We start from the raw sequence: 23,151 nt of genomic DNA on the forward strand, positions 1-23,151 counted from the left end.
AAAAAAAAAACACCAAAATATAACACGTTTGTTAATAATAACCTATAAACAAATATATCCTTAAAGCTAATGATGAAATACTATAAAATATTAACCTCCAATCTTTGCACTTTTCAAAACAGTAGTAATATGATGTTTTTTGCTATAATACCTGATTTAAAAATCTAAACAATGTTTGGGTTTGACCATGCCTTGATTTAAGATTACGCTCCAGTCAAAATTATGACAAGTGATCTCATTTGACGCTCTAAGCCAGCGTCAAGCGTCAACATGAAATTGGACCTTTACTTTCGCGCATTCATTGGAACATCACAGGCGCCATTTTGTTAAACTAGGTTAGTTATTGGATGCAAACAAATTGTACTTTAATTTCTCAAAGTATTAATTCAATTTGAAATATTCTGGATATATTTGAGCAACAGAAAGGTATAAATGTGTAAAATGTATACATTGGTAATTTCATTTATCGGAAATGTTTATGTAACATCACCTAATACAACTTTCAGGTAAGGACATGGCGATTACTTGTTGGGCTCCCGATTGTTGCCACAATAATATGAAACATGTATGCAAGTTTTATAGATTTCCTCTAGATTCAACGATTCGGAAAATGTGGCTTACTCTCTTAAGGTACTTGTTGTTATTCATACTTTTACGACAATTCTGTAAAATACATCTTTAAAATGTTTTAGAAGAGATGCAGAACCGGGATCTGGGTCTAGAGTGTGCAGTTGTCACTTCCGAGAAGGGAACAAGAATAATCTTCCTGAAATATACAGCTACGATAAAAGGAAATTAATTAATGAACACCACTTCGCTCCAGAATTAATGAAAAAAGGGAATAAATGCAGTCCGTTAGGTGAATCAAGGTATATATGAATTATTTATGTTCATAGCATTGTATTTTAACATGGTATAAATATCATACCAGTAAATCGTAGTATTACACATAGTGAAGTAACTACTAGGTTTAAGCTTTGTTTCAAGAAGGAAAAAGTACCACAAAAGCCTATGAAATATTGGAATCTGTCTATGGTGATAAAATAATAACTTTGCAGTTTGTTTATAATTGTTATGATTTAAAAGTTGAAATGAATTAGTTATTAACAAGAGTGGTCGAGGTGTCCTTTGACTTCCAAAACAAAAGAAAATGTGCAAAAATTCTTGAAATTTGAAGTTTTAGGTGAAAGCTTTAAGAAGAAAAATATTTTAATATATAATAAACAATATACTTCGAGAAGACAATTAATTACAATTGAAAAATAATAGAAAAATCATTACACTAACATTTACAGTTTTAAACAAAATGAAGCTCAAAAAATATAGGGAGTAATTAGATATACACTCAATAGATTACAAATTTCTAATGCACTTCAAAGATTTCATCTTTGTTAATGAATCTGCTATGTCATGGTACCTACTCCAGAAACTTTTTGAAAAATAGATGCTTGCAAACCCGTTTTTAAGCTATTTTAGCACTTATAAAGAAATTCAACTAGCTTTTTATATGAATTGACTTTTGTTGTCTATTATTTATTAAAATGAGAAATTCTCAGTATTTTTAAGATACCATAACTCTACCAAACATATGCTGCAGAATTGCCAGTAGTTACAATGGATTTCAAAATAAAGTGTGGTGTTTTATTTACACCAAAATATTAAAGAAATATGTCAAAATTGTTTGTGTAATAAAAATAAGGACAAAAGGATTTTAAAGATTAGAAAAATGATAGTAACATTATTTTGAAAAATGTCAAAGGCGCATATGCCTTCGTCGAATTTTAGAATTCCACTGTATGCGTGCATTCCATAACAATACTTAATATTCGGTGGGTTACCAAATTAGTTATTTTTTTTTAAAATCTTATGTAGTTTACCAGAGACTTATAAGTAAAAAATTGATCAAATAACTAGATAAAATACTTAGGACAACCTAGATTTTAAAAATGTAAGAGGACCAATGGGGCAGACACTTAAAACAATAATGGATAAAAGCTCTCAATGTTATCTATGACTGAGCATCATGTGTATAAATTTTAAATAGGTCTAAAGCACAATATATCGAAACAAACTGTATAATGTATGGAACTCTTTAAAATTTCAAATTGTGTAACTAGTGAAGATAAATCTACCTTATGCTATATAGATACAGTTTTAGGAAACAATTTTCAAAGCCCTTCAAATGATTCGACATAATGGGGCATATTTTGATAAAGACTTAAAGAAAAGTTTAGAAGGTTCACATTCATAAAAACGAAAAAGCTATAAATAATAAAAAAGACCTAAATAATTTAAGTAAAATTTACAGCTCTATTTTGTAAATTCTAATAAAACTACAAATAATTTAATTGATTAAGTACTGCTACATATTTGAGATGTAGGGACTGAGGAAAAATTAATTTTTCTCATTAGAAAAAATTTCTATTTTGATTTTATTAAGACAAAATGTCAATTTTTGATCAATCAATCAAGAAAATTTAGAAGCATTAATATATTTTGTTTTAATAATGCTTCTAAATGTTCTTGATTTTAGGTCTCTTCTGTTTTAAAATGTTTTTTTTTATAATTTTTGAAAGATTGATCAAAAATTGACGTTTTGTCTTAATAAAATCCAAATAGAAATTTTTCCTCAGTCCTCACATCTCAAATATGTAGCAGTACTTAAACAATTGAATTATTTGTAGTTTTATTAGAATTTACAAAATAGAGCTGTAGATTTTACTTAAATTATTTAGGTCTTTTTTATCGTTTATAGCTTTTTCGTTTTTATGAATGTGAACCATTTCTAAAAATTCTCTTTTTCGTGTATTAGATTCCATTCCAAGAATTTTTGAATGTGATGCTTTAGGTATTCCTGTTTTTTCGTTTTTGCCTTTTGCTTCCCATATCCTCTTCACTGATCTTGACTCATCCATTCTTTGTAAATGAACCCACCATCTTAACTACAGTGCTCCCAACTTAGGGGTTTGGTCCCAAAATTTAGGGGGGGAAATGTGGAATAGGATGTTTTTAGGTGTGTTATATTTTTAAGGATTTTGATAACTTCAAATATTTATTTTTTCAATTTCAAATTAAGTAAAATAAAAGTGTTATAGTATAGGGCATGGAAAATTATTTAATGTCAATATGAATGATTAAAAAAATCAGAATCTGAGGAATATGATTTGTTACATGGAAGTTTTTGATAATTTATGAATAAAGACTTTAAATAATGATGCTGCTGAATGAAACTATTTGTTATGGTTTAAAATTTATTATTTGTTTAATAATATTTTTAATGTATTTTTTATTTAAAAATATTCAATTATTTCATTTCTAAAAAATAAAAGTTTTTTAAAGGTTGGGAAAACTGCTAATTGCTGATTGATATTTCGTTTATATAGGGTTAAGATGGAATTTCGTAAATCAACTTAAATTTTTTTTTCTTTCCAAACTTTCCCATTTTTATTCCTTCGATTTTTGTCAAAAGTTTTCTCCATATAAATGAATCCAAATAATGCATCTCGGCGGATAGCTTTCTGTTTAAGTTGTTTGATTATAAATACGTGATCTTATACACATTGTGTAATACATTTTCAGCATCATTTAGTATATTTTCTTTTCTTGGTCTTATTTTGTTATCTAGGATTTCCTTGCAAAATTCGATGTATTTAGTAAACTTATTACTATGTAGTTGTTACATTGCTTGCTGTCTCCTGATTTGAAAATGGTAGTAATAAGTCTACTTTCCATTCTTTTGATATCTTTCTTGTATCCCACGCTATGTTTATGTATTTTTGTGAATACCTCACTCTCTCCCATAGCTTTTAACATTCTAGGTGTTTAGTTTGTCGCATCCCGCAGCTTTTCATTTTTTTAGCCGTTTAGATCTCGTCTATAACTTCTTCCTTCGTTTTCATCGCAGTCCTCTTTTTTTACTAATGTTATTAATTTCTTTATTTTGTTCATTATTATCTTCTGTTAAAATTCTACCATTTTGATCCGTTAAAGTATATCTTGTTTCTTACTCTATGGTGACATGAAATTAATTATCCTTAAGCTTTATAATCACTTCCGACATATGAAAACTCCATGTCAAAACCTTATTTTACACATTCCTACTTAATTTACATAATCATATTGTACATTTTCTCTTATGCATTTATAGGCAAGGACAAAAGATTGTTTGTTGGGCTCCAGGTTGTGACCATAATAATATGAGGGAGAAGTGCAATTATTTCCGCTTTCCTCAAGAAGATAAGATAAAGAATAAGTTAACAAGGTCTGTAGTGGATATAAGAAACCAAAGTATTGCCTCCATTTTCGCCCCAAGATTATTAGTTATTAAAGTCTTTTCATGCGTTATAGAAGTACTGCAAGTCCTGATCCCGAAGCTTATATCTGCAGCTGTCATTTTGCTGATGGAAAAAAAGAAAATGGTCCTAGTCTATTCGAATGTAATGTATTTTCGTTATTAGATAAAACTACGCCAGAAAAAAATCTGAAAATTGAGGGACACATTCAAAGTTCTAGGAAATTAGAGAGGTATGTTATAGTTTAAAATATTTCTAATGTGTTGTTAATTTCATTTTACAAATTTCAGTATTACTGTTTGTGCTGTTCCAGGATGTACTAGTATGTCTTCTGACAAGTGTTTGGAATTTTTCCCATTTCCACAATCCAAAATGATAAGATACAAATGGATCCAGTTTTGTGGGGTAGATGCTAAAAATCTAGATACAAGGACAGGTAATTTCATCCTATTATCATAATTCAATTAAATCTGTGGATTTGGCGTAGTCACAAATAATTTGTTTTTGATTGGTTTGCAATCCCCATTCTTCATTTAATTCATTTTCATCTGTATAAAAAGAAAAAAGAAAGAGAAACCCCCAATCGATTTTTATTGCTGATGTTAACGTCCAACTACCAAATTAAATACTATAGCCAAAGATAAACACAAAATCAGAATATTACCCTCACCATTACCAATTGGCACTTCAGCTCGATGTTAGCCTTTGTTTTCTCGACAATTCGTCTCCAAGCTGGTTTATTTTTTACCAACGTTCTCCATTCTTTCACATTCATTATTTATAAGTCTTTGTGAACTTGATCAGTCCAGCTGATATGGGATCTGCCTGTACTTTTCTACTGCTGTATATTTTGGCATTCATCCGCTTGTTCTCTATTCTTTGATTGTGGCTAAACCATCTTAACCTCTTGAGTTTTGAAGAAACGGAAACATTTGCTTGGTACTTCATCAATTTATCCATTATTTCGGATCCTCTAGTCTGCTTTGTTCATTCTAATTCCTCCATACATTCTTTTGATAATTTTTCTCTCCAATATTCTTAATCTTTCTTGGTCTTTTTCCGTCTTCGCCCAATATTCACTGCCATGAGTTACTGTTGGTCTTATTAGAGTCCTATAGATTTTTTAACTTTGTTTTTCTTGTTACTAGTTTATTTTTCAGGAGCTTCAAGTTCGAATAATAATAGACTTTATCAAATCTATACTCCTTGTTTCGCTCTCTAGTCACTTTCAATTGGTTGCAGCTATTCAGATCTCTTTCAATCTCCATATAATTTGTTTTTTATTCATGTATGTGGAGTCCATATTCTTTTGATATCTGTTCAAATAGCAGGAATATTTTTTCTAGATCCTTTTTCGTTCTACTTATAAGTACCAACATCTTCTGCGTAGGTAAGGATTTGTGTTTTGTTAGTGTAAATCATCCCCTTGTTAGGTTGCCACTACTTCTCAGGATCATTTATAATGCAAGGTTAAACAGCACTGTTGATAATGGGTCTCCTTGCTTCCTTCGACAGCTACTTCATTCTTGGTGTTATTCAGTGTCATTTTGACCAAAAGTAATATTTTCGTTGGTACTCCTAGTGCTGCTAGAGCCTGGAACAAATGCTTTCTACTTATTGCTTCATACGCCTTCTTGAAATTCACAAAGAGGAGCTTAGCAGCATCACAGGATCCATGCCTACGGCCCCTACTAGGGCTCATGAGGTTTTACTAGACCTCCCACCCCTGGATCTTGCAATATAATTCGAAGCCATGAGAACAGCCTATAGGCTGAACTTCCACAAAGAACTTCGGGCTGGACCAATATATATATATATATGGTGGCTAAACGCCTCTTACTCTAGATCTTTTTTTTTTTTTTCTTTGTTTCGGGGTAGATCAGTCCCCATTCTCTTCTGTTTATATCTTGTGGCACATATCCTGCCAGGCTCGTCTATCTTTCGTTTTTTCTTGCCAGTTCCACATCCCAATTCTCTTAAGGTCGTCTTTTACCTCTTGCCACCATGTAAACCTTGGTCTTCCTCTTCTTCTAGCACTTCCAGGGGTCCAATCTAATATTGAGTACGCTACTGTTTCCTCTCCTGCTCTCCATACATGTCCCAGCCATCTTGCTCTTTGTTGTTTAATTTTTCTTACTATGTCCTCTTCAATTTCTTGTGCTATTTCATGGTTCATTCTTCTTCGGTACTCATTTTCTATTAGTTTTACTGGTCCTAATATTGTTCTTAATATTTTTCTCTCAACAATTCTTAAGTCTTCTTCTTGCTTTTTTGTCATAGTCATAGTTTCTGCAGCATACATCATGACCGGTCTAATAACTGTTTTATATATTCTCATTTTTGTACTTTTTCCTAGTATTTTGTTTTGCAGTAGTTTTTTGTTAGCGTAATATGCCCTGTTAGCTGCTGTTATTTTTTCTTTGACTTCTGCCTCTTTATTTCCGTCACTACTTAAGGTTGTTCCTAAGTACTTGAATGTATCTACTTCCTCAAAATCAAAATTTCCAATTTTTATTTTCTGTTTACCTCCTATAATACGTTTATCTAGCCTCATTATTTTGGTTTTCTTTTCATTTATTTTGAGACCCATTTTACTTCCTTCTAGTACTATTTCCTTTAGCATTTCTTCCATTGTGTTTCGACTTCTTGTGATAAGTGCTATGTCGTCTGCATATGCTACTATTTGTCCACTTCTAGTTTTTATTGTTCTCTTGTCTATTTTACGCATCACATATTCCAGTGCCAAATTGAACAGCGTCGTTGATAAAGCATCCCCCTGTCTTACACCCTGATTTATTTCAAATTCTTCTGTGTCCCCCACTTCTGTCCTTACTGTGACTGTTGTTTTCTTCATTGTACACTGTATTAGTTTTCTTAGTTTGGGGTGTATTCCCAGTTCTTTTAGTGCCGACATGAGCTTACTTCTTTTTATCGAATCAAACGCTTGTTCAAAATCTATGAAGAGTATTTCCACTTCCATTTTATACTCATGCGCTTTCTCCATTATCTGCTTGACCGTATGGATAGCATCTATTGTAGATTTTCCAGATGTAAACCCGGTTTGGTACTGTCCAATTATGGTTTTGGTTTGTTTTGAAATTCTTTTTTGTATGAGTGTTGACAGTATTTTGTATGCGGTGTTTAGCAGCGTGAGTCCTCTGTAATTCTTACATATCTGTTGATCCCCTTTTTTGTGTATAGTAATAATTTCACCAGTTTCCCAATCCTCAGGCATTTTTTCTTCGATCCATATCTTTTTGATCAATTCATATAGCCGATATTGGAGGTCAAAGCCTCCATATTTTATTAGCTCCATATTAATGCCATCTAATCCAGGTGCTTTTCCATTGCGGCTTTTATTGATTATTTGGCTGGACCAATTGACCATGCAAAAATCTGGGTGCAGGCCACAGGTGGATGCCCAATCATTTGATTTCGATGGGCAGCGACGAAATGACGCCCTCGACCGTTGATAATTAGTGCTTAAAGGCACACATCACTGACCACGAGTAGTGAAATGGTGACCCCAAGCCCGCTGTATGGAACAATGGAGCTACCTGGTACACAGACGGTTCTAGGAGGAATGGCTTGGTCAGTGCAGGTTTCTGCGGGGGAAACCCCAAAATAAGCTAATCTTTTTCGCTTGGGGAATACACTACCGTCTTCCAAGCCGAGGTATTCGCTGTGATGGAATGCGGTCGCGCGATACACGACGCCATCGACGCCACAGGAACACAGTAATCTCGATCTGCTTAGACATCAGAGCTGTTATAAAAGGTATGCTCTAGGCTAGTGCTGGAGTGTAAGAGAGTCCTTCAAAATCTGGTGTAGGATGGCTGCAAGATCCAGCTCGTTTGGGTGCCCAGTCACTCAGGCAACAAAGGCAACGACGAAGCGAACTCACTTGCCAGACTGGGTCAGCGAATCCGCCAATGGGTCCAGCGCCTGATCGGCTTTTCAAAGGACATTGGACTTTGGTAATGTCAAGTGGGGCACGACGGGCTTATCTTAAGGCCTATGTGTTCAACGGCTTCACGACCGTCCATACCTACGAACTATAAAGAGGAGCTTCAGTATGAAAATTTGATCACTAGTTGGCTTCCTCTTCTTAAAGCTCCCTCCCATTTTACAGTATTTCAGAACTATTAATCACCTTGTTTATCATTTGTTAACTAAATAAATTTCTATAAGAATCAAATAATTATTCACTGAGAATCTGCCTCACTGGCATCATTAGAAAAAGAAACTATTATCGGTCATATAATAATACTAACTAACTTCAATATTTAATCTTCTTCTTTTATGACATGTGCCACACAATTTTGCTAGTGAATATTTGACACATTTTTCCAAGACTTGCCTTTGAAGATCCTTTACATCTTTTACTTCAAAAATACTATTTTTGGGTGCCACTTCATTTTGTACTTTAGCCCAAATAAATTCTATAGGGATAAATTCACAATTATATGGTGACAGCCTAAATACAATTTACAGTACTGTCTGGCATCTCTGTTAAAAAATTCAGAAAGCCGGTTTTTAAATACCAATCCATTCATATCCTAATGATTTCTAGTTTTTTACAGTCAAATATTAGCAGTGCATCTTTAACAAATCCATGCTCAGATCCCGCATAAAGGATTATTAAGCATCTTTTTTGTCTCAAATAGATGTATGTATCCATATTTTAGAATTTGTATGACCTTCATTTAGACAGGTTTCATCAAAGTAATAAATGAGTTTCTGTTCTCGCCTATACTGTTTGATGGATCTTAGGTAATTTTCTCCATCTTGAGTTCTATTAAATTACTTTACTGTCTAAAACCGGGTCAAAATTTTCTTAAAAAGTGCCAATTAGAGCAAAGTTTCTGTTACAAGCAAGCTGTTTTTATTAAATACATGTTTATGTATGTAAAGTAAAAAAATGAACCTTCAAAGAAATTTGTCAATGGAGAGGACATCAGTAGCGTAGTGAGGCGACATAATGAAACGGTTTTGTGTACCATCGAAGAATAGGACATGGGAGAAAACGTTCAACAAATCAAATTGTTTTTTGATCGTTTTTTGCTTTTAGAAACAGGAAATATACCAGAAATCTGCTAAAAAATGAATTATCAGATATTCGAAATATCAATATATCGTCTCGAATGGTTAGAAGACGTTTACATAAAGCAGGGTTAAGCAAGAAGACCGGCCAAAAAACTCTTGCTTACCAAAGAACACAAAGTTCAGAGATTAAATATTGCAAGGCTACATCAGAATTGGACCATCAATGAGTGAAACTGGGATCTGTTCTCTGATGAAACTAGAGTTAGCCTTAAAGCTCCAGATGGACGTGAGCGTGTCTGGCGAAGACAAGGAGAAATTTTTGCCAGCTGCAATATATCTCCTAAAGTGCCTTTTGGTGATAGCTCTAAAATGTTTTGTGGAGGAATTAGACAATATTATTGTCAAATACGTAATGCCTTTTGCGCCGTTTTTTGGCCTAATTATTTATTCATGTACAAAAACGCTCCTGTCCATGAGGCTAGACATGCTATCGGCTACTTACATGATGTAAATATCCCTTTATTAGAGTGGCCACCTAACAGTCCGGATATGAATCCTATAGAACATCTATGGGACTATCTTGAAAAGAGGATTGGAAGTTATAGTCCCCCCGTTTCTAATCAAAACCGACTTATATAAATTGCTATTGAAGAATGGGAGAATATACTGCAAGCTTTTGTGGAACATTTCATATCAAGCATGGCGCGACGCATGAATGCAGTGATAAGAAGTAGAGGAGAGCCTACGCGGTTTTAGGGTTGACCCATATGCATTTATTCTTTTTTACTGATATTTTTTTTTTCGATTTGTAAATATTTAGATTAATGAAAGTGATTCGTTAATTTTATCCAGGAGTTTATTTTTTGTTGAATTGTCGAAGGTTTTTACAATTCCTGAACAACATCCACGATAGTTATAAGAGATAATTATTCCAACGTTTCTCTATTCTTTAATAATTTTTAACACAGTCGATCTAGCAACTCCTTAAAAATAAAATTTACCCAATGTTTTCACAATTTTAAAAAGCATGGCATTCTCCTGGTTCATCATCAGATTTGTTTATACAATATCATAAAGTTTCGCTTCTCTGTAAACGATAAGTGGTCTAAAATTACAGAGCTTCTTCTTTTATGTGTGCTAATACTAGGAATATTATCTGAGCTCATTTTCAAATTAGTCTTGACAAGAATTGTTTTATATTTTAATAAAACAACAAGAACAAAATAGACACTATTTGTATACAATTATCAATATTATATGTCAAAACTGCTGTGTAAAACCGGCTGCGATTTAACCAATAAGAAATCCAACTTATATTCAAATCGGTACTCGTAGTCAATTGTTTGGGTATGAATTGATTTTTGAAAATTGCCTTGTGTTAATATTGATCAAATGATTGATAATTTTCAAAACTTTTTCAGCTCACATTTGCTGCAAACACTTTGAAGAAAGCTCCTACATAACGAAAATTGAAATTTTTGGGGATATAACATACTTGATAAGAGCTTTATGTTATGACGCTGTTCCAGTTATTAATAATCCGAATACGTCTAAAATTTCAGTAGAACTCCAAGAGGACCATCAAGGGAAATCTGACTATAACTCAAATGTAAACCAAAAGACTGAGCAGCTAGTTACCAAAGTATATGGTGACATTAAAACACAAGCGGATTTACACAAATTGAAAATATATAATGAGCTTCTTAAAAAGAAAAATAAACTGTATGAAATCAATTTGAAAGTGAATCAGAAAAGATTAAAAAGAAAAGAAGCACTTTTAGCGTCACTAGAGTCACAAGTATCTAAAACAAATATTTTGTACGGAGATGTTCTAGCAAAGGTTTTCTCACAAAGCCAAATTAAACATCTTTGTGGTCATAAAAAGACGCATTGGACTGAAGACGATTTAGCTGTTGGATTTACCATTAGATATTTAAGTAGTAGAACGTTTTATAATTATTTAACCAATACTTTAAAGTTTCCATTGCCAGCATTGTCTACCATTCAAAGGTATATTGTTGTAAACAAGAAAAAAAGTGGCGGTTCCGGTAGATCTCTTCTTAAAAATATTATTTAAATTAAGTTATACTTTTATGTAATTCATTTAAAATTTCTCAGCTCACATGAACATGAACAAACTTTGTTTCAGTGTACACCTTTTTGATGAGATTTTCATTAAATGATTAATCAAATTTTGAAATAACTGGATCAAACAATTCGTGTTATTGTTTGATGAAATTATTTCATAAAAAATTTCAATCTTACAATGTTTTTGAATGAGATATTATAACAAAACTTCCAGATTCAGGAAATTGATATACTAGGTATTTAGTTAAGAGAGGGAACACATCACTCAATAAGTCGGTGACTAACTAATAACACATTTTTTTTCCAAAAATCGATTTATTTATCATTGAAATCTCCTTCAAAAGCAATATAATAATTCCAGCGCTTCTCTAACTTCTCGATGCCGTGCTTGTAGAAGGATTTGTCTTTTGCCTCAAAATAAGCTGCAGTTTCAACAATTGCTTCTTCATTTCAGCTGAATTTCTTACCGGTTAACCTTTTTTTTTTTGAGATCAGCGAATAGCCAGTAGTCACCGGGGGTCAGATCTGGATTATACGGTGGATGAGGAAGCAATTCGAAGTGTAATTCGTTAAATTTAACAATGGTTGCCATCTACTTGTGAATCGATGGATTGTCTTGGTAAAACAGTGTTTTTTTCTTTGACATATGATCCTTGATTTTTGCATTCAAATGATCCAACAACTCCATGTAGTATTTGCTATTGATTGTTTCTCCCTTTTGGAGATAGTCGATAAACAATATTCCATGTTCTTCCCAAAATATTGAAACCACAACCTTTCCAGCTGACCGTTGTGTCTTTGGACACTTCGGACGTGGTTCACCAGCTGTAGTCCACTCAGATTCCGGAGTGAGGTTATGGATTCGTGTTGTATCCATTCTCACAAATCGACGCAAAAAATCTAGTTATTTTAATTTACGATTAGATATAATCAATTTTTGGACTTTTTTGATGATGATTTTTGACCTCAATCGGACGACCAGAACGTTCACCATTATCGGTATCTGTACGGCCACGTTTAAATTTAGCAAACCAATAACAAACGGCTCTTTGCGAAGGTGCAGAGTAGTTTTGAAGTTGAGCTAATACAGTATTTTTTTGTATCAAGAAGCAATGATAAATTAACACATGAAATTGTTTTGAAAACAACAAAAGAGTAGCTTCATTTTTTTCTGACCAATCGAAAAATCATGAACGTCATTTGGATTTGACAATGGCAGCGCCATCTGTGTGTCAGTCACACTACTTATTGAGTGATGTTATAACTGTATCTCAGAATCATACAATTGAGAAAAAGGCTACTGGAAATTATTTTCGAATTCCCATCTCCGATAGGGAGTATAGGTTAAAATAATAACCCAAAAAACATCATTTTATAACTGCAAAGTTATAGTACAGCAAAATTTAGATAATCTTAATCATTTTATGTAAATTTGCTTTACATTGTGAAATCACCACAGTGAGAACTGTATCGGAAAGAATGAAACAGTTTGAGTAGATAGAGAATTCTGGAGAAAAATCAATTCAATACCGAATACATAGAGAGATGAAAAAACACCAGTTTATAGTAGAATAGTGGATGGCCACTTGAAATTACCAAAGGCCGATGTCTTTTGAAAAGCCGATCAGGCGTTTTGACTTGAACCTTTTGACTGTGAGTCCTAACTAGCCGAAGAGGGAGAAACTGCGGTTTCGCGTAGCTAGCACTGGATTTAAAGTGGGTACAGTTTTACGGCATTTGGAGGTAACTCGTTTAATGAGCGTAGAACCAGGGGTTCTTGACATCTTAACATGATTTATCTGTACCTCTGGGTTCGAGGTACCTTGGGATCCGGGGCCGTTAAACAATGAGCTGTATCGGTACCCTTGGGCTTCCTTGTTCTTTTTTTCTCCGCACTACTGATGTTGCGGTATTTTAACTGGATCATGTCAAAAGCACCACCGGTCAGAGCTTCGACATCGGTAGAAACTGATGCTTTAGAAGTTCTGTGGTCGCTGTCGGGGAAATTGAGAGCTTTTGGTGGGAAGAGGAGGATTTGATATGGTCCCTGCTTTTGCAGGGCACTTGGAATTTTGTTGGGGTTATTTAATCCAGCTGAGAGGCCATTTAAAAAGGCATGCCTCGAAGAATTTATAGATTCATCAACCCAAATTTTGGACTTAGTGTGCCTGCGTTTACCCACGTTCCGTCAAGGTAATAAATTTTCCTATTCCCTCTTCTATAGGGCCTTATTTTCATTAAACACTGTCGTTGCATTATACTATTTTCAATTTCTCAAACAATAGACCGTTTCTCCTTTTTTGTTTTAAATTTAAAACTTATTTATTTTTAACATGTCTTAAATGTTGAATTTTTGAAATTTGACAGCTTATATCAATAATTTTCTTCGTGATGGTATAGTTTTGTAGCTGAAAAAGAATGCTTTTGTTCATATTATCACATTATTGCAGAAACACTTGAAAGAGCCACTCCAGCAATGTTTTTGAATTAATGTTACTTTTCTCACTTCGATTTTGTAAATGTTCAAAATTACATTTTTTACATTAATATTAAAATGCAGTTTTTTTGTTTTTTTTTAAGTGCACTGTGGCAACATAAATTATAAGTTTTTTCATCCGCATCATAGCCAAGCGCCAGAACAGAAAAAGTAGGTTCATATTGCAAAGTTCTAGAGAATTGATGCCCTGAATGTAAATCCCGGGGGGGGGGCGCGTCAGCCGTTATCATTTAATCATTTTTATAGATAATAGTTTTTTCCCATCTTTTTTTTTTTGAAACTTTTTTTTGTATAACGCATATGTTTTTAATTATAGCGCTCCAAACGTTTCACGATAAATTTTTTGCTAAATATATAGTTAACGGTTCATGATAAATTAAAAATGGTGGTAACTGAATTTGTTGAGCATGACATTTCCTAAAAATTTTATTGGAAACTTTTTCCCATACCATTTATTGTTTAGTTCCGCACTGTCCGATTGAGCCCTAAGGAGACATATTTATTTTAGCCAACACCTTGATCAGCTTCGACCACGCGTCGATTGTTGTTTGGGTCGCTCTGTTTGTTAAATGGATTAAGTTTAAAAATTATTTTATTATTATGAACTACGCCCTCTAGCGGATGAGTAGCATGAGCGTCGTTTAGTTTCTTTAAATTGTACATTCAATAGTTTCTGAGATATAGTGAACACCCTATTTACACTACAGTATGTTCTGTGTGAATATCACAAGCGGACCCAGAAATTCCGACAAAAGCTGAGATACAGCGGACAAGACTCAGACATCTTATACAGTAGAAATTAATTTAAAAAATATTGTTTTTCCTCCTAAGCTGTAATAAATATTAGAACAAGAAATTAATACAAAGGAAAGAAAAGAAGAACATCTTGAGATATATTTTTTTAAAATGTTTTATTGATACAGTGTTTTCATAAAATTAATGTAGTTTGTAGTTATATATATATATACACACATATATATATACGAGCCGCGAGCCGCGTCCCATTTCAGTAGGCCCAATTAAAAAAAATTACTTATTATTGCTTTTTCAGCTATTAAAAACCGCCAAATTGTTTCCTTTTGAGCACTCTAGATTTTCTATAAACATTTTAGATACTTTTACAGGAGTTACAAATCTTAACATATGTTGTATAATTAGAAACCAAAAAAACAAAAACCAAATGTAATCAGAAAAGCTTAAATATTAAACATATTTTTAAAAGTTACCATTGCGTAACATCCCCTTTATTTTTAATAACAGCCGTAATTCTTTGAGGCATGGTGTTTATTAAATTATGGCAGTATTCGGGAGTAACATCATCCCAAATTTCTTGTAGTCTTTCTTTTAATTCCACGACAGTTTTAGCTGGATTTGCACGCAACTGCTTTTTCATATCATGCCAAAGTATTTCTATTGGTGATAAATCTGGACTACTTGAAACCCACTTTAAAAGTGGAATATTGTTGTCTGAGAACCATTTTAATGCCTTTTTTGACTTATGGCATGCTGCTCCATCTTGCTGAAAAATAAAGGCTTTTCCAGCGGTTAAAGTTACTTCTCTTGTTGTCAACAATGATTCTTCTAAAATACCTAGGTACTTTTCAGTATTGACAATCACGTTTATGAAATGCAGTTTTCCCACTCCTCATGCAGATATCGAGCCCCACACCATCACAGATGCCGGAAATTTTACTTTCCGCTTCAAACAATCTGGATGAAGAGCTTCATTTTTTTGTCAAATAATTCTAATTCGATCGTTACCCACACAAACTTCAAAACGAGACTCATCACTCCAATGTATATAGCTCCACTGTTCAAAATTCCAATTTTTATGCTCTTTGGCCCCATTTAAGTCTATTTTTCTTTTGGATTTGAGTCAATAATGGCTTTTCATTGGCCTGTGTAAAGAAAATTTAAATTTAGTTCTTTTTCTCATTTTTGAATAAATTTATTATGATTACTCGAATTTTTTCATCAATAACTTTTCATCTACCTATTTTAAAAATTATACTCACCTTATTACTTCAAAAATCTATCTGTCACTTAAAAAAAAAACATTTTGTGAAAATATGACTTACACAGCCTACTTTATTATTTGCGTATTTTAGACCTAATGAAACTTTGAACGCAATTTTGGAAACAATGAACCCTTGTATATGCATAAAAAATTATTATCCACAAGACCTATCTATTTCCATCATATTAAATATCATTAAAAATATTTTAACCTATTTTAGACGTAAAACTAAAAGTTTAAAACATTTTACTAACTACTTTTTGGCATTTTAAAATAAAGTTTAATAATTTCGAATTTTTCTAAGTGGGCCTACTGAAATGGGACGGGGCTCGTATATATTTCATATTTTGAATAGTCAATAAAAGAATAAAATTTTTTATTTTATACACATTTTGTTTTATTTTTCACAAAAATTAATTTTCAATATTATCCGCATAATGGAAAAAATGTGTTGTCACGAGGCTATTTACCACTGGCGATGATTAAGGGGGAAGGAGGACAGTCACCTTCCCACTTCTTGGAGAAAATATAATTAAAGCTCCACTTAAAACACATGCAATATTTGCCACAGTAAAAAGTGCAGCATATGCATTCAAAGAGGTAAAAAATAAGGATTTATCTTTGAAAGCACTAATAGTCCAGGAGGCAGCGTTGCAAATGACATAATCATTTTACTCCGATTGATTCTAAGTAAAATTAATTGTTTAGATACATCCAAAAGAAGAATAGCGATTCAGCAAGTTCAACCAACGGGGATAGAGTTGTGAAAATTTTTTTATTGTGTTAAAAAAAAATTTCCAAAAATGTTTTTACGCCAATTAAAAATTTATTCAACGATAATTTACATAATGATAATTGTTGAAACAATAATCAGCAGGATTGATAATAGTGGATTATATGTCAGCAGACTACATAAGCCTGGAAAAAAAATTCGCTTCATTTTATTTTAGGTCAAATGAAACTTTGACAAATCATTATTTACGTTAAAAAAATAAGGAAAAAAATCAGCAGATAGTCCGCCGGTGGAAAAATCGTCAGCAGGGCAATAGAAAGCGCAAAATAGGTATTTAACTGTAGTGAAAAGCAATCAAATTATTCAGCTGAAAACTTTATCCCTAACGAATATTCTGCTGACCCTTATTTTCATTCAATGTATTGTTTAAATAACTTCTATTATTAATTTCAAGCAGCCTAATATTAATTTAATTATAAAAATATTAATTTTTATTTTTAGTGTACCTATAATCCACATATTATTATTCTTCCTGCTGAAAACTTTATCCATGACGAATATTCTGCTGACCCTTTTTTTCTTTTAATATATTGTTTAAATAACTCCTATTATTAATTTCAAGCATATTTTGCAACAAAAAACGAAAAAAATTTCGTGATCGAGAGCAACAATTACAAAAATGTTTAATGGGTAGTGTTATTGATACGATAAAATGTGAAGCTAGTGAAATATGTGATAAAGATTTTTAAAAAAAAATAATTAAAGAGTGTGAAAATAATTCAATTATTTTTTATCACAAAGTCTGCCGAACTAATTATAAAAATGCAGCACATTCACATATTATCGCGACAACAGGCAAAAAAACTGAGTGGCATGCATCTCGTAATATTCATAAGAAGGCTTTTCAAGAAGTATGCCGCTTTGTTGCACATAATGTAATAGAAAATAACCAATGTTATTATCTTTCATATTTGAAAACCTTATTTATTGATATTGCAAAAAGTCAAGACGTTGATTCTTTAACGAATATTGAGCCACATAATTTAGAAACGAGATTGCTTGATAAATTTCCAAAAAAAATTAATATAATTAAAAACAATAATAAAAAAATGGTGAAACCTTATCATGGTCATTTAATACAAAGTGACTTAAATGTATTAGAAAAACAAGATGTTTTAGATCGAGCTGCATTAATTTTAAGGTCAGAAATTAAAAAAATTCAGCGAAATCCCTTGCCCAACGAACCGATCGCTAATGATTTGATTAGAGGAGAATGTAAGATTCCAACAATAGTTGATTTTTAGAGGATTTTTATTCAAAATTAATATGCTCTAGCTTTCGTCGTAAAACAATGCAAATGTCCAAATAGTCGTCCAATCTTTTTCTGCCGATGTCATTTATGCAGTAACAACCGCTAAAATAAAGCCTTCAAAACACATTTCTCTAGGAATGGCCTTGAAGGGCTTAACTAACAGCAAGAAAATAATCAACATCATTAATAAGTATGGACATTGCTGTAGTTATACAGTTCTCGAAGAATTGGAAACTGAAGCAACATTTGCCTCCACTCGTTCGCTCGCAAGGCTTATGTACGGGGTTAGCATACGATAATTTCGATAGATTAAATACCTATTTTGCGCTTTCAATTGTCCTGCTGACGATTTTTCCACCGGCGGACTATCTGCTGATTTTTTTCCTTATTTTTTTAACGTAAATAATGGTCTGTCAAAGTTTCATTTGACGTAAAATAAAATGAAGTGAATTTTTTTTTCCAGGCTTATGTAGCCTGCTGATATATAATCCACTATTATCAATCCTGCTGACTATTGTTTCAATAATTATCATTATGTAAATTATCGTTGGATACATTTTTAATTGGCGAAAAAACATTTTTGGGAATTTTTTTTAACACAATAAAAAAATTTTCACAACTCTATCCCCGTTGGATGCACTTGCTGAATCGCTATTTATTTTTTGGATGTATGTAAACAATCAATTTTACTTATAATCAATCGAAGTAAAATCACCATAAAAATTGCAACGCTACCTCCCGGACTATAAGTACCAACGGCATAGCAGCAATGAAAGATTAAGATTGCGAGCAGTTCAACATTTGATATACTGTACACATTAAAGCAACTAAAACAAAAACTGGTGAAGATGCTCATTGATTGATCACTTGTATTAGAGTTTATTGTTTGAATGTTATGAAGGATTTTTTTAAACTAACATTCTTTCAAAGTACATTAAGACCCCGCTCAACTCGGGGGATACTTTCCATCAAAGTAGAGCGTAATGTGAAACTAGGCTATCTTAACAAGTAAATAATGGGGTTAGGGGAAGATAGATAGAAAATTGGTTAGGTATTAAATTTAATAATGTTTTATTTTTAATGAAAATAAAACCAAGCATTTATTTCTCATAAGAATAAAAACAATATAAACGAATATACTTATAAAAGCAAATAAAATTCTAAGTTAGTCAGATCATTCAGTCTAATATGTTTCCAATTTTCTGCCTTTTTGTCAAGAAGGCAATTAATGTGGTTTGCTTTTTTCTTTTGCATTTTGTTGGAAGCTGTTCATAAGTGGATAAAGTATCTATAACATCCCGTCTTGCTTTTGAACTCCTGTCAAAATTCAGATCATTTTCAACAATTTTTACAAACACCATCGAAAGTTCTTTTTTCTCTTCTTCGAAGTCACTACTATCAATATTTTTGTTTTCTTCTTGCTCAGTTAATTCCTTGAGCTAATCATTTGAAAGATTAGCTTCTGTTTCTTGAGCTATTTCTTCGACTTCTTCCACAGAATGTCTTCGCTCTTAGTTAAATCTGGCCAAATGTTTTTCCATACTTTATGTTTTCTACAGCATCCAAGATGTTGTAGTTTTTCCATAATTCTCTTCTCTGTCTGTTTTTTAAACATTTGCTCAAATGTTCGCCGGTAATAAGCCTCAAATTTGGATATAACGCCTTGGTCCATTGCTTGGATTAAGGCAGTTGTGTTAGGCGGCAAGAAAACTATTTCGACTTAAATGCATGTTGTTAATTCTGATAAATTTGTTGGGTGGCTTGAAGCATTATCAATTAAGAGTAATGGTCTTTGTTCAAGTTTTTTAATTTCGCAATAACGTTTAACAGACGGGCAGAAATGTTCAGTGAACCAACCCTGGAAAATTTTCATAGTTATCCATAATTTTATATTATTCCCAAATTACAGGTGACGTTGATTTAGATATGCCTTTCATCGCTCTTGGGTTTTTGGAGTGGTAAACTAGTAGTGGTTTTAATTTGAAATATCCTCTTGCCTTACCACCCAGTAAAAGTGTTAAGCGATTTTTCACAGCTTTAAATCCTGATGCTCCTTTCTCTTCACGGAATAGAAATGTTACTTTTGGCAAGCCTGTTTCATCAACATTAAAAACCAATTCTGAAGTATAGTTTCCTTGTTAAATTATTGTTTTTAATGTTGCTGGGAATTCGGCCGTCGCTTTCGTATCACCACTTGCTGCTTCTTCTGCAATCTTTATGTTGTGATTATTTCGATATTTAAATCTATTAAACCATCCTCGTCTAGTTTCACTTATGTCACTTGCCTCAACCTGAATGTAATTAAAAATTCTTCTAGCTTTATCTATTATCATAGATTGACTTAATGGCATATTGCGTTCAATTTCGTCGTTAATCCATTTCCTCTATAATGTTATTTCAGGTACGGGTAATTCTAGTTGCAGAGCTTGACGTAGTTGCAGTTGCCGATGACAGTATTTTTTGTCCTTATTGTTGAAGTTACCAAATTCAGTGCAGTACCCAGAATCTAATCTTCTAATCACTTTCATTTTAGTTTCCAGTGAAACGCTTTTTCTGGTAACCTTTTTTTCTCGATTTTTTTTATTATCACCCATAAATTTATACACTTACAATAATGTCAACCAATGTTTCAAATGATAAAAATGCATCCGTACAGCTCCTCACCTACCTAACCAACACAACTATATACACTGAAATGTTATTTGGAAATCTAGCGATGCGCACAATTTCAGGGAATCCCCTGGTTCTAATAAACGAACGCTAAACTGGAACAGCTTTAAGCGAGGTCTTACTGTACACACATAATCATCATATATCCATTCATGAAGTAGTCCAGACGGCTGACATCATAGTTATATCCATAAATGGTTTGAGAAATGAAGAGGAGTTCCAAAAGTTTTTTATGGGCCAACAGTTCAGTGCAAAAGAAAACCTAAAATAAAAGGAGATGTTCATCCTGAAAATGATTCATCTCAAGCCTATTTTTTAAGAACGTTTTACTACCCTCTATTATATACACTGATTGTGCGATTTGAAAAAATAGCTGGCTGTACTTTGCAGAATGGAATTGCGCTTCTGATGGCTTCGACGAAGGACAAGTCAGTAAACGTTGCAAAGCATGTTGTGTTGTGAGTTGTGCGCTTGATTTGGAAAATGAAACTTTAGCCTCAAAAATTGATGTATTTTCAAGAATGGAGCATGTTCAAACCAAATTGATCGACAACTTGTGCCAAATTTGGTTTCTTAATTCAAGTTTGAAAATGTTCACAATCAGAATGTATTCCCTTTAGTTATTCAAGCTACTGCTACTATTTTCGACTATCCGTGTGTCCACTGCAATGGCAGAACGAACTTTCCTCTTTGAGGCATTCTCTGCTCCAACAACGTTTGTCACATAACTATTCCAGCCATTGAAAATGATGCGGTTAAAAACTGTTGATTTAAAGCAATGCCACTTTAAGAAGACGTACTCGTATATCATATAAAATTATATAACTGTCTACTGTCTATTATTTTTTAAACTTCCTCAGGGCCGGATTAAGCTAGGGGCTTGGGGGGGATATAGCCCCTGGCCCCAGGTCCAAGAGGGCCATTTGGAAATCATTCTGTATTTTTTGATGTGTTGATACCACAAATCTAACGTATTGATATTATTTTGTGAATTTTTCCGGGTTTTTGAATTCTTTAAGGGGGCCCCGTCATTATTTTAGCCCCGGGTCTTATAAATCTTAATCCGGCCCTGAACTTCTTTTGTACTTTCCCGTTTCTGTTGTTTATACTTATTTGTTTGTATGTAATAGTTGGGTTTTTCTTGATGATTTAATTAAACAACCAATGACAATTATAATTGTATCCAGTTTACTTGCATTTTCTAATGTAGGTCTGTTAAATGCAAAAATCTAATTATAATGAATTTCTTACAATGCCATTTATACTTTTAGATTTTACCTTGCCCCCCCCCCAAACATCATATTTTTGAAAAACGCGGTTAACAGACCTTTCAATGTCAAACAAACTATTTTAGAAAATTTTGTACTTGAAATTAAGGCAATTGTTTGTAGCTGTTATGTATGTTCGGCGCCGGGATTAATCAGTAGTAAGAGTAGCAAGCGAAAGGGGGCCTCAAATATCAAATCCACTCTTATTTACATGAGCATAATTTTTTGGCGTGAATAAAATACCGAATTTCCCGGTTTTTCCACGTTGGTTTTCACATTTTCTCGATTGAAATTTCGCAAACTTACTACACTTTTATTATTATTTTTTCAATTTTACTAATTCTTGCTCAAATTTTATAAGCTGTTTATGAGAGTCTCAAGGATGTTTTTCTATTTTGTTTCTCTCTGTTTTTCTAGTTTTCTTTTTTCAGTTTCCACCAAATCTTGTGATTTTTTTTCTTTTTGTATTGCGCCATATCTTGAGTAGGCATTTTCCATAGATAGAATCATAGATTTTGAAATATCTACATTTCTAGTCCACCAATTTTTTGTAGAGAATCATACACTAATACGCACATGCGCATCTCTTGTCTACGCACTGACGCCATTACAGTCTGATTCTTCATTGTGTACGTTGTTTACTGAGTGTTTAAGATGCCTCCGACAATCGTGACTCCCGCCGATTGTGAAGTACGGACTATAATACGATTTCTTAGTGCTAAAAACATAAAACCGATCGATATTCATCGTGAGATCTGTTTACGGACAAAACATTATGAGTGATGGAATGCTAAGGAAATAGGTGAGTGTAGGGTATCGTTTTGCTACATGACAATGCCCGTCCACATGTGGCTAATCGGACCAAAGATCTCATCAAATCTTTTCAATAGGAAACTGTAGATCATCCTCCCTACAGCTCTGATCTGGCGCCCAGCGACTACCATTTGTTCCTACACTTGAAGAAACACCCGGGCGGTCAGCGTCTTTAAGACGATAACGAAGTCAACAGTTGTGATACAGTGGTTAACAAGTCAGGCGGCAGAATTTTAGGAGGAGGGTATTCAAAAACTGGTGCCACGTTATGACAAGTGCCTCAATATTCACGGAAATTATGTAGAAAAGTTGATTAAGGTACAGGCTTTCATGTAAAAGTAAAATTATTGCGATATCTTTGCACGTATCTTTTAATTCCCAAACGGTACTTACTTAAAAAAATATGCCTGGTATT

The 23,151-nt window shown here is 33.0% G+C and overlaps 1 protein-coding gene across 3 annotated transcripts; it reads left to right on the plus strand.

Annotated features, from left to right (window-relative positions):
* The first annotated feature begins 222 nt into the window (after positions 1-222).
* LOC130897532 (uncharacterized) lies at positions 223-13,981 on the plus strand. Of its 3 annotated transcripts, none has more exons than XM_057806441.1 (7): positions 223-443; positions 507-630; positions 693-869; positions 4,148-4,261; positions 4,348-4,524; positions 4,583-4,728; positions 10,760-13,981. In XM_057806441.1, exons 2-7 carry the CDS (start codon positions 515-517, stop codon positions 11,413-11,415), a joined length of 1,386 nt encoding a protein of 461 aa, XP_057662424.1. In that variant the 5' UTR covers positions 223-443; positions 507-514; the 3' UTR covers positions 11,416-13,981. The 3 variants fall into 3 exon arrangements, with proteins under 3 accessions (XP_057662424.1, XP_057662423.1, XP_057662425.1); XM_057806440.1 differs by having other exon boundaries at positions 223-426; XM_057806442.1 differs by having other exon boundaries at positions 223-426; positions 696-869.
* The last annotated feature ends 9,170 nt before the right edge of the window (positions 13,982-23,151 follow it).

Source organism: Diorhabda carinulata, chromosome 8, assembly GCF_026250575.1.
Source record: "Diorhabda carinulata isolate Delta chromosome 8, icDioCari1.1, whole genome shotgun sequence".
Lineage (NCBI taxonomy): Eukaryota > Metazoa > Arthropoda > Insecta > Coleoptera > Chrysomelidae > Diorhabda > Diorhabda carinulata.